This window comes from Leptodactylus fuscus, chromosome 4 (genome assembly GCF_031893055.1).
Source record: "Leptodactylus fuscus isolate aLepFus1 chromosome 4, aLepFus1.hap2, whole genome shotgun sequence".
NCBI lineage: Eukaryota > Metazoa > Chordata > Amphibia > Anura > Leptodactylidae > Leptodactylus > Leptodactylus fuscus.
Genome location: NC_134268.1, coordinates 200,441,744 through 200,454,560, shown reverse-complemented (window position 1 = coordinate 200,454,560; position 12,817 = coordinate 200,441,744). Strand labels below are relative to the sequence as shown.

General features: G+C 43.9%; 1 protein-coding gene across 2 annotated transcripts in view; it reads left to right on the top strand.

Moving 5' to 3' along the window:
• SVIL (supervillin) overlaps nucleotides 1–12,405 on the top strand; it is a 126,849-nt gene extending 114,444 nt beyond the window's left edge. For both annotated transcript variants that reach the window (XM_075271570.1, XM_075271569.1), the window contains exons 30-40: nucleotides 257–404; nucleotides 967–1,243; nucleotides 2,690–2,838; nucleotides 3,624–3,729; nucleotides 4,588–4,795; nucleotides 5,897–6,030; nucleotides 6,172–6,327; nucleotides 7,656–7,799; nucleotides 8,923–9,044; nucleotides 9,922–10,077; nucleotides 11,355–12,405. In XM_075271570.1, coding sequence (XP_075127671.1) covers nucleotides 257–404; nucleotides 967–1,243; nucleotides 2,690–2,838; nucleotides 3,624–3,729; nucleotides 4,588–4,795; nucleotides 5,897–6,030; nucleotides 6,172–6,327; nucleotides 7,656–7,799; nucleotides 8,923–9,044; nucleotides 9,922–10,077; nucleotides 11,355–11,441 — 1,687 coding nt within the window. In that variant the 3' untranslated portion in view covers nucleotides 11,442–12,405. The remainder of the gene's footprint in view (nucleotides 1–256; nucleotides 405–966; nucleotides 1,244–2,689; nucleotides 2,839–3,623; nucleotides 3,730–4,587; nucleotides 4,796–5,896; nucleotides 6,031–6,171; nucleotides 6,328–7,655; nucleotides 7,800–8,922; nucleotides 9,045–9,921; nucleotides 10,078–11,354) is intronic.
• The last annotated feature ends 412 nt before the right edge of the window (nucleotides 12,406–12,817 follow it).

Here is a 12,817-nt window from a genome sequence, read left to right as displayed (position 1 = left end):
GCACAGCACCTTACATTTGGTATCACAGCTTAACCCATACACTTGAATGAGACTGAGCTGTGATCCGGCCATGTGACCAACGAACGTGGCCTCTGAAGTCGTGGTGCCGCTTCCCACAGCTGATTCACCAGGCTCTCTGTCGTCAGCCCACCACATATCTTCAATGGATGAATATCCTAAACAGAGGTCATCAGTTTTAAAGTCACAGAAATCCCCTTTAATACAGAGGTCTAACACTCGTCATCTTGTTCTTCAGGAAGGGACACGGTCGTCCAGATTGGGCCATATTCGGTCGCCTGACTGAGCACAATGAAACCATATTGTTTAAAGAAAAGTTCCTGGACTGGACAGAAATGAAGAAACCTGCGGAGAAGACTTTGTGTGAGGAACTCCCAAAGCAAAAGGCAAAAGCGCTAGATCTATATAATGTCTTAACTCTGTGGCTTGTAGCAGGAGGATGGGTCAAGGATAGACGTTACAGGACAGATTTGCCATTCAGGGGTCTGCAAAAGCTGGATGACGACCTCTACAGCTTTCTTAGAAAACACTGGCGCACTATTGTGGTGTTTTTGTTATAGCTTAGATGAAAAAAATCATAAAAATATAATTGCATATCACATGAGTACAGAGTCCAGACGTGAGATGCTTCTTGTCAGATACCTAAAACTGCTAAACCGAAATATTCCTGTATCGTAGGAGGCGACTCTTCTTAACTCATCTTCTTGTAGAGGCCGCATTTATTATATATATATATATATATATATATATATATATATATATATATATATATATATATATATATTTATATACTGTAATATGGTTCCCTTTATTTGTCCGTAATCCTAAAGTATAGTCCAAGTTACATGTGGATAGATTACTCCGTCGTGGACTGAAATCTCATGTTTAGCACTATACCGCCATCCCTTAAACCTAACAAATGCTCTAACTATCCATTTACAATGACAGGACGAGAAAGAAGACGATGTGAAGGGCTATGATGTCATGCGGATGGTGCCGCTCTCTCAGGCAGCTGTGGGAACGGTCTTGGATGGATTTAATGTGTGTCGCGGTTACGGGCTGGTAGAAGGAGATGACGGGAGGCAGTATGAGATTACTACGCTCGCGGTGGATGTCTGGCATATTCTGGAATTTGACTACAGCCGGCTGCCGAAACAAAGCATTGGTCAATTCCATGAGGGGGATGCGTATGTGGTGAAATGGAAATACATGGTGAGCACCACAGGTAAGGAGGCGGCTTATGATACGTATACAGTGACAATATGGCGACTCAAACTGCTCTGTTTTCTTCGGGTCTTTTCCATATTGTTGGTTGTTTTATGAAACCGTGGCATATACTAGGAACTGATGCAGCATGTGGTGGTATTCTGTCCTCCTATAGTATGGCTTGTGCCCAGCTCCTATAATATGTATCTAGTATATATACTGTCCCTCTGTAGTCTGGATTGGGCCCAGCTCCTATAATATGTATCTAGTATATATACTGTCCCTCTGTAGTCTGGATTGGGCCCAGCTCCTATAATATGTATCTAGTATATATACTGTCCCTCTGTAGTCTGGATTGGGCCCAGCTCCTATAATATGTATCTAGTATATATACTGTCCCTCTGTAGTCTGGATTGGGCCCAGCTCCTATAATATGTATCTAGTATATATACTGTCCCTCTGTAGTCTGGATTGGGCCCAGCTCCTATAATATGTATCTAGTATATATACTGTCCCTCTGTAGTCTGGATTGGGCCCAGCTCCTATAATATGTATCTAGTATATATACTGTCCCTCTGTAGTCTGGATTGGGCCCAGCTCCTATAATATGTATCTAGTATATATACTGTCCCTCTGTAGTCTGGATTGGGCCCAGCTCCTATAATATGTATCTAGTATATATACTGTCCCTCTGTAGTCTGGATTGGGCCCAGCTCCTATAATATGTATCTAGTATATATACTGTCCCTCTGTAGTCTGGATTGGGCCCAGCTCCTATAAGTACATTGCCCTCCCTGTAGGTAATGACTTTTCCTTCCTCTCGCTAATTGGCTTTGATTCCCAGTGACGTAAATCCATTACATTCATTGTAACGTATCCGCTCTGAGTGTCACCAAGCCATTGTCAGGGCCACCAACAGGATTACTGTGACTGGGTATTAAAAACAAAAATATTTCTAAGCACCGCTGTCTTATTTCTGCGTATATATCTTAAAGGGATTTTGAACACAATCTTGCTATGTACGATTACATTACATTACTGACAACAAGCACATATGTGAAATCTAATGATAAGAACCTAGAGTGACTCCATCAGCAGAATAGTGAGCGCAGCTCTGCAGTATAATACAGGATGTAACTCCGGATCAGTACTGGATAAGTAATGTAATGTATGTACACAGTGACTCCATCAGCAGAATAGTGAGCGCAGCTCTGGAGTATAATGCAGGATGTAACTCAGGATCAGTACTGGATAAGTAATGTAATGTATGTACACAGTGACTGTACCAGCAGAATAGTGAGCGCAGCTCTGGAGTATAATACAAGAATGTAAGTCAGTAGGATCCATGTAAAGGATAAGTAATGTATACAGTAACTCCAGCAGCAGAATATGGATTGTATAAACTGCAAAAATATGTATTTTTATTTTTTTTTTCTCATCCAATTTTCCTTTTTTTGTGATACAGTTGGGCAGCGACATAAGACAGAACATGTAAGGGTGACTGGAAAGGAAAAGTGCGCTTATTTCTTCTGGCAAGGTCGACAGTCAACAGTCAGTGAAAAGGGCACGTCAGCGCTAATGACAATCGAGCTGGATGAGGAGAGGGGAGCACAGGCAAGTTACATGGATTGTGAGATTACTTCTGCCATTACCATTGTATGGTGACCTTATGAGATTAAGCTAAAACTGCCCAGACGGAAGGCCGTAGTGACATATTAACCACCTCCCCTGTATTTGTACCATATCTTATGGGTAGGCCATAAACGTCTGTGACCTGTTTATAACCTACAAGTCATTGCATTATCCAGGTATTATCCTGATCCTTAGGATATTATAACCTGTGTGATATTATTGAATATAGACAGTCCAGCGTCACATGGGTGTATTAGGTCTGTAAAATACAGACCATTTATCAGCCATTATTTATGAACCAAACATTGAGCAGGAACCTGTACCCCAGACATTGTAGTCCTCTATACTGGTAGTAGGCCCTGTCTCCCCACAGAACTACTGTCCCATACATGTATACATGTTTTCAGTACTGCGGAGGAGGCCCAGACGCCTGGGATCGTAGTTGACTGTAATGCTTGGTATCTGGGTCCCTGTTCAGTATGGCAAATATGGCCAAAATACCGTCTGTATTTCACGGACCGAATATGAGCACTTGAAGCCAGTCTATGCTGAGCTATGCGAAGCCATAATCACAAGTGAACGCAGTTCATTACCAGACTGTATGGTTCACCAGGCCGAGGACATCACTGATAATATAGTCGTAGTAAAAGTAAAGATTCGTAATGCAGTCTGACGTTGTGGGAAATTGTCTAAGTCGTGTCCGGTCCCTAAATGGACCGTGCAGGCTGCAGATATATAGCTCGAACTAACATTGTCTAATCTTCCAGGTCCAAGTCCTTCAGGGAAAGGAGCCGCCATGTTTCCTTCAGTGTTTTGAAGGAGGTATGATTGTGCATGCTGGAAGGAGAGAAGAGGAAGAAGAGAATGCACAAAGTAAGTTTCTCAGTTATTGTAGACAGCTTAGTAAACCAAGCACGATGGCTCAGTAGTTAGCAGTGTTTGAGTCCTACCCAGCCAAGGCCATCTGCTAGGAGTTTCTTCTACCCATGTTTTTGTGGGTTTCCTCCCACACTTCAAGGACATACTGATAGGGAATTTAGATTGTGAGCCCTCTATGACCACAGTGACTACAATGTCTATAATAGGGATCAGCAACCTTTGGCTCTCCAGCTGCTGTGAAACTACAACTCCCATCATGCTCCATTCACTTCCATGGGAGTTCCAAGAACGGCAGAACAAGTATGCATGCTGGGAGTTTTAGTACTACAACAGCTGGCGTGCCGAAGGTTGCGTACCTCTGGTTTATAAGATGCTGCAGAATACGATGGCGCTATATATCAAAATAAAAAATGAATCATGACTATATCATGACCTGGTAGCAAAACAGGCTGTAATTCACACCACCACCACTGTGTGGCTCCACTTAGGCACCTATAGAATAGACATCTTGTAACGATCCTAATATTATGGGGCAGATATATGAGGATTGGCGTTACTAACACCAGCCCAGCACCGGTGGATGGTGCGCTTCATTTGGAAGGAACGTTACGCTGGCTCATAGCTATCCTATATTAAGTTGATGATAAAATTGTCAATTTGCTCAAAAAAAATTGCAATTTTTTTTTATGCATTGTATGACAAAATACCAAATATTTGTTAAAAATCAAGTCATCTCGTGCTACACATCCAGGACGTGTTGACCTAAAGGGAAATTAAGGAGGGGCACATCTGTACATGCAGTCTATGGTAGTTACCACTGATCATGTGACTGACTCCTCTGCTCCCTCACAGGTGACTGGCGACTGTATTGTGTTCGGGGAGAGGTTCCCGTGGAGGGTAATCTCATCGAAGTGGCATGTCACTGCAGCAGCCTCCGCTCCAGGACATCTATGATACTGCTCAATGTAAATAAAGCCGTCATTTACCTCTGGCATGGCTGCAAAGCACAAAGTCACACAAAGGAAGTAGGGAGGACCGCAGCCAACAAAATCAAAGAAGAGTGAGTATGGGGGCTGCTGGGAACATTGTACACCGCCAGAATAAGTCGTACATCATGTCGTTTCTGCTCTGGCTGTTACATACATAATCTGTATACAGAACACAGCTTACAGGAGTGGGACAGGATTAGAGAAACATGGCTGCTGACTTCCAAAAGCAGCACTACATCTGTCCATGGGTTGTGTGTGGTGGTGAATCTCGGCCCCTTTCATTCACACTGCAGTACCCATGGACAGATGTGGCGCTCTTGAGAAAGGGCAGCCATGTTTTTATGATTCTGGACAATCCCCTTAAGCCGTTATATATGTAAATTTCGGAGAATGACATTGACAATTCTGAGTCAAATTATGGGGCTGATACGTCGCCCTCCCGAGCAACTTCAGGCTTGAAGGAGTCCATTGTGACACTTTGCATAAAATTTGAGGCATTTTGCAAATCCGTTAAAGGGATTCTACCATTAAACTACCTTTTTTTTCTAATGAACACGTCGGAATAGCCTTAAGAAAGGCTATTCGTCTCCTACCTTTAGACGTGGTCTCCGCTGCGCCGTTCCGTAGAAATACTGGTTTTAACTGGCATGCAAATGAGCTCTCCGCAGCAATGAGGGCGGGCCCCAGCGCTGAAACACCGATGAACGCGTCTCCATTGCTGCCGGCCATTTTTGGGTAGCCGCTCTTGCAGTTCAATACAGGAGCTGGCCGGCGGCCATGTTGGGGTGGCCTCTCTATGCTCCTGTATAGAACTACAAGAGCAAGAGAAGCCAGAAGAGGCGGAGTTGCTGCAGAACAAGGAGGCGGCACAGGAAAGCTCTCGGGCAGCAATGGGGATGCGCTCATCGGCCTTTCAGCGCTGGGGCCCGCCCTCATTGCTGCGGAGAGCTCATTTGTATACCAGTTAAAACCGGTATTTCTACGGAACGGCGCGACGGAGACCACGTCTAAAGGTAGGAGATGAATAGCCTTTCTTAAGGCTATTCCGACGTGGTAATTAGAAAAAAAAGTAGTTTAATGGTAGAATCCCTTTAAGTATTGGGAGCTATTGTTCTTGAAGAGTCTGTAACGTATACTGCCTGCTCATACTAACCAGTGTCTGGTCCCTATAGATGTCCTTTAGAAGCCGGATTGCACAGCAGCAGTAAAGTGACAATATATGAATGTGATGAAGGCTCGGAGCCCATAGGATTCTGGGACGCGCTTGGCAGGAGAGATCGGAAAGCCTATGACTGCATGTTACAAGGTAATCCTTAAGCGGACTCTGCAAAGGCAGTGTGAATATACCCTTACTGCATTTCTATGACTTACATGGGACTACTAGTAGAACAGGAGGGACGGTTTCTTTGTCTCTGTTTGTTCATTGCCATCTTTTATGTCTTAACAGATCCTGGGAAATTTAACTTTACCCCTCGGTTATTCAGTCTTGGTAGTTCATCTGGAGAATTCACTGCTACAGAATTCATGTACCCGTCCAGGTTGCCAACGGTGGTAAACTCCATGCCATTCTTACAGGAGGACCTCTACACCGCCTCGCAGCCAGGTAAGTACTGTCACGTCTTAGAGAGGACCTTATAGAGGTAACACCCTTGACAGATCCTCTTTGGCTGTCTCATTCATACTAGGTGTTATTGACCTCCTGTCCCTTTAGGGTATATTCACACAGAGAAATTGGAGCAGATTTTGAAGCCAAGTTTGGAGGAAAAACGTATTCTAAAATGTGCATATTAAGGGTACTTTTACATGGTGGAACCTGCCACCGATTCAGATCTTGCCCTGATTCTGCCTCCCATAGTGCAGCCAATACACCTAAGATAAGAGTCAGCCATAATACTCAATTTCTGTTTATCTTTAAAGGCATCCTATCATTCAAACACGTTTTTTTTCCTCACTAATATGTAGGAATAGCCTTAAGAAAGACTATTCTTCTCCTACCTTTCGATGTCTTCTCCACACCACCATTCACTTGAAATCCTGGTTTTTGTCAGTATGCAAATGAGTTCTCTTGCAGCACTGGGGGCGGTCCTCTGTGCTCAAACAGCACTGGCATCCCCAGTACTGCGAGAGAACTCTCTCCAGCGCTGCCTCCATCTTCTTCAGCAACGGCCTCTTCACGCGTCTTCTTCCGGCGCACGGGGGGGTCAAAATTCAACGCATGCGCAAGTTGGCTCTGCCAGCGGGCTTCGGGAAGAACCGACTTCACATGTGGGCAGCCATAGAACTACAGGAGCGTACTGCACGTGCTCGCGTAAGCGGCCACAAAAAAATGGCCACCCACATGTGAAGTCGGCTCTGCCCAAGGCTTGCGGGCAGAGTCGACCTGCACATGCATTGAATTTTGACCTGCCGTGCACTGGAAGAAGACGCATGAAGAGGCCGTTGCTGAACAAGATGGAGGCGGTGCTGGAGAGAGTTCTCTCGCAGCATTGGGGACACCCTCAGTGCTGTTTGAGCGCTGGGGCCCGCCCCCAGTGCTGCGAGAGAACTCATTTGCATACTGACGAAAACTGGATTATATACCGAACGGCAGCCCGTTGAAGAATAGCCTTTCTTAAGGATATTCCTACGTGTTAGGGACAAAAAAAATTAGTTTGAATGATAGGATCCCTTTAAGTTAAAATAGTGAGAACTTTGATCAGTGATCTACTCTGTGGTAAGATCGGGCAATCACTCCAAGTGCAATAGATTTTAATATTTGACCCTCAGATATCAGACACATTTCTTGCCATTCTAAGTAAAACTTCTCTGTGTTATGACACAGAGGATATATGGTTGCCTTATGGAAGGACTGGTAGCCATGCACTGCCATGAAGTCATTGTGTAGTCTGGCCTATGCTTAGCAAGGTTTTTTTTTTTTTTCTTATTCCGCAGCTTTATTCCTTGTTGACAATCATCACGAGGTTTACCTGTGGCAGGGCTGGTGGCCCACAGAAGACATCATCACTGGATCAGCGCGGATACGATGGGATACAGACAGGAAAAGTGGAATGGAGACTGTGCTACAGTACTGCAAAGGTGAGAAGCCGGAGTATGATGGACAGTCATTTTTTAAGAGCGAGATTATGTATCAAAAATTCTTACCTCATACAACAATCTATATTCGGAATCTGTAAGGTATAAACTCTGTGGCAGACATCCAATTCTTAGGCCTCATGCACGTGCCGAGGGTCTACTGATGGGGGGGCAATGGTTATAGAGCAGGTCCTATCCTGCTACAAGACAACGGAATGGACGCACAATTGAAGTCAATGGGGACAAAAGACACTCAGATGACACAATCCGCTCCCCTTGGCCTGCACCCTTGGTTGTGTGTATGAAGCCTTAGGGGGCATTCACACGGAGTAACGCTGGGCGTGTATCACAGCCGTACACGCTGGCGTTACAGCAGACTGCCGAACACTTCCCATTCACTTCAATGGGAGCGCTCGTAAACGCCGCTGTTACGAGCGCTACCATTGAAGTGAATGGGAAGTGTTCGGCAGTCTGCCGTAACACCGGCGTGTACGGCTGTGATACACGCCCAGCGTTACTCCGTGTGAATGCCCCCTTAAGCTCCAGTTTATGCTGCAAGTTTCACTTCCATGTGAACATACCCTTAACGTTATCTTAGATCTTGCTGTTCAGTTTTGTGCATGTTTTTCCTTAGTTGGGTCTGATCTATTCTTTTGATCATACAGCTCACACCATAGAGGGTAATTATGGCCGATCAGGATTCTTCATGGTTATAGGGGCAGGCTCCCCTAGTATCCCTATACACCAGGCTGAGGGTCATAATATGGATCCCCCTGTTATAGACCTCCGCTTTATACTGTCCTCTCCGTCTGCCGTGCTGGTTTCCAGCACAGTGAAGCTCATTCCATTGTACTGGACTGATATGGCGAGGAATATTCCTTGTACAATATAATCATTACAAGAACGATTCTGCTCAGACAGCCGGAATAATCTCCTGGCACAGGACCAGACTACGTTGTCGTGTTCACTTCTGACTTGCTGGTTTCTCTCTTCTTACCCTTCTGTTAATGCTCAATAATTCACAGGCACATTATCGCTTATACTTTTAGATATGAGAGACATGTGTGTGGATTTATTAATGCATGTATTATACTCATGATATGACTTGATTTACTTTGTGTTTTAGGCAAGAACAGTAAAAAACCGCCCAAGTCCTACCTAATACATGCCGGCCTGGAGCCTCTGACGTTCACCAACATGTTCCCAAGCTGGGAGCACAGAGAAGACATCGCTCAGATCACAGAGAAGGTTAGTGTTACAAGGGTAGGGTAAGAGTTAAATATTGATGATCTACAGTATCCTTAGGATAATGCCAGCTCCCCCACAGATCAGCTCCTCATATTGGCAGTGGCAAGTGCAGGCCAGTGACGTCACCTTCATTCATCACAGCCTCTGTTCACGACACTGTCCCAATCAAGTAAATAGAGTTGTACTGTAATACCAAGCACAACCACTATGCCATGTACAGCGCTGTTCTTGGTATTCAGTAAATTGGGTGCAGCACTTACCCAATCACAGCAGTCCTTGGTGACTGACCCTAACTGATCTGACATGGATGACCTATCCTAAGGACTCATACCGTAGACCTAGAAAACCCCTTAAGCTGAGATCACTGGCACAATTCTCCAGATATTTACAGCTATGGAACTAATAAAATGTATTCATTCCTTTATAAAATATGTAGTATGTCCAAGTGTTACATTGAAAAATAAATTGATTCTGTTAAAGGGAACCTGTCACATGAAATGCAGGAGAAGCTGAGCAGATCGATATATAGATTTGTGGGATAACTTGTAATCTGTTGATCTAAACCTCTTATTTTTGGCTCAGGAGTCCAGTGGGCGGTCCTAATGGGTGATGGCCAGCTTTCCCTGTATGAATGTGTATATAGAAATAATGCAGGCACAGAGTACAACCTGACCACTGGACGCCTAAGTTTAGCACAGATGTTTTCTCAACAGATTACAAGTTAGATGAAATCTACTTCCATATCCTACGTACTCCCATCCTGCGCTATACCCTGCTGACTTATAGTTTGGTCTACATTTACGATATGACCTGTTCCTTTATGTAAATGACATATATACCTGTTTTATGTACCCGTATACTCTTTGTGCTTGTACAGGATGCTGAAGTCTCCAATCAGATAATCCTAGTAGAGGACGTTCTGGCCAGACTCTGCCAAAAGATCTACCCCTTGGCAGAACTACTTGCCCGTCCTTTGCCTGAAGGAGTGGACCCACTAAAGCTTGAAATATATCTCTCCGATAAGGACTTTGAGGTAAACCTCTGCATATTGTAAAGGGGTATCCTGACCATACTATTTCCGGTGTATTTGTTGGATGTGATAGGTCCCACCTGTAGGGAGATTGGGGAGGTCCTGTGATGGCTGGTTAGCACTACAAAGTGGAAGAGGAGATTTTGGATTATGCCGAGGTTCGGCAAGACTTCCATAGGCGTCATGAAAACCTCCGTAAAGTGGACTGGGACATACTTGTCCTACCTCCTCCCCCCTTTCCAGGCAACTGAAAACGCCTATCGTTCTCCTATTGTTTATATCTCCAACATTATAGGGATAAAAAAAAAATTACATGGCCTCATATTGATGTCTTGCACAAGTACCATATATACTCGAGTATAAGCCGAGTTTTTCAGCACAGTTTTTTTTTTTTTTTGTGCCGAAAAAGCCCCCCTCGGCTTATACTCGAGTCAAGCAAATAAAAAAAAAAAATAATAATTTTTGAGGGGGGTCTATTACCAGTCGCAATAGTGATGTATAGAATCTCCCATAACATAGTGGGAAAAAAAAAGCTTTAAAAAAATCTAATAATAAAATAAATAAAAGTTGTAAATCCCTCCTTTCCCTAGAATATATACAAAAGTAGAAAATGACTGTGACACACATACACATTAGGTATACCTGTGTCTGACAGTGCCCGGTCTACTGAATATAGGGGATCTGCAGTGCTCCTGTTCCGTCGGGAAGGGGTTAATAGGAGCACTGCAGATCCCCTATAGTCAGCCAGGCTGAATTCCAAGTGGGGGGAAAAAAAAACCCAGTCCTCAATCTCAGGGAAGGGACAGACAGACAACCAAAACACCCCCTTCCCCTCCCCAGCAACTACTGCACCCAAAAACTCCCACCATTTTAATTTTTGAAATTTTCCAGTAGCTGCTGTATTTCCCCCCCTCGGCTTATACTCGAGTCAATAAGTTTTCCCAGTTTTTGTGGTAAAATTAGGGGCCTCAGCTTATATTCGGGTCAGCTTATACTCGAGTATATACAGTATATGAGGATAGGTGTAATTGGCACTTAAAGGGGTTATCCAGGATATTTTAGTATTGCAGCAGGAGACTGTGAAGATAAAAATATAAAAAAAATCATCACCTGTTCCCGGTGCTTTCCATTCCCAGCGCTTTTCCACTGGATGTTTGTGGTAAATTACAAATTTGATGGGGGCCGATGGCCCTGCCCCACCACACACCACACCTCTCCTATGTGAGTTCTGCTAGTTGTGGTGCATTATGACCTCTAACCTTGCTATCCTATATCTGCAGATCGCATTAGAAATGTCTAGAGAAGAATACAGCACGCTGCCATCCTGGAAGCAAGTCAACGTCAAAAAAGCTAAAGGACTCTTCTAAAGCGAGAGATCCCACCATCTTGACCTTCCCTCCAGGTTTGCTGGATCATCTGTGAGCCTGCAGTTGTCTTCCAGCCGCTGAATTTTGCACTCGCTGTCATTACCTTCGTGCACAATTCAATGTACTGTCTTACAACCCTATATATGGCCGCCGTGGATAGGACTGTGAAGGACGTGGCTGAGATCGGGCGCTGGGGTCACTCCTGTCCCTTTGTACATGTACTGAAAGCCATTGAGAAGATGAGCGTTTCTCCAAGGAAGCCCACAGATGTCTACCGTGCACTTAACCTCTATTCCTTGGCCGGATGAGGTTCTCTCTTGTAAATGTTTTGTTTGTCGGATCGGATAGAATGTATTTATATCGACACTGTGTATTTAACTATGCAATATAATCACTGTGTAAGATTTGTGTGTTATTACACAAACCATGAGATACAATGCCAATCCTGTGCTAACCGCAGATGACCTCGGGTTATCTGGATACCATATGCATTTGTGACATACTTTTTTTTTTTTTCTTCTTCTTCTTCTTTGCATGTGGTGGTCAGTAGTACGGTGGTCACATCATGTGTGGACTTGCTTCTCTTCACACTGCCCTCTACTGGTGCAAAAGTAAAGGCCGAGCTAGCTGCGTCCCTATGTCCAATCATTATTCATCAGATTGTGGGGCGCCCCCTGTCTTCGCCCCCCCACACGAGCACTGCTAGACTTTTGTCACAGATTTTCCTTGTGCTTATACGTCAGGCTAAAGGGGCTCATAACCGACTGTATAGTGCCTTGTTTGTGTACAGTTTATATACAGGACATTGTAGTCTGCCTTTTGGAAGCAGTTATAATAATAAAGCCTCTGATATTTGTACTTTATAATAGAAGACATCTCAGTTTCTAATACCTGATGTAAACTTTAAACATGTATTTTGTGATATAAGATCCCGAATTAAAAAAAAAAAAAAGAGAAAAAAAAAATGGCTTCACAAAATGTTGTCGTGTCAGAGGAGTTATTGACTATATGGATGTCGCAAGGCGCAGAGTTACCGTAAAAATCCAAATTAAACATTAGGTAAGGTAAGTAGTTGTGTATACACTATTGACACTATATCTGGTCATTCCACAGCTTATAGTCTATTGGTTTTGGCAGTTTTCTCCTCTGCAGGTTCTCTCTATACTTTGCAGTTCTCTCGCAGCTGCTGGGTGGAACCTATCTGCCATACACTGCACACAGTAGGTAGAGGAGAGTCTACCCCATAACACTCTCCCTATTAGACTCTGATACAGTCCCAGGGCCATTCAGGACATATATATATATATATATATATATATAGAGGTACTGAGATGTACTTATCTGAGGTGAGTGTACATTTTGGTAAAACGGCATCT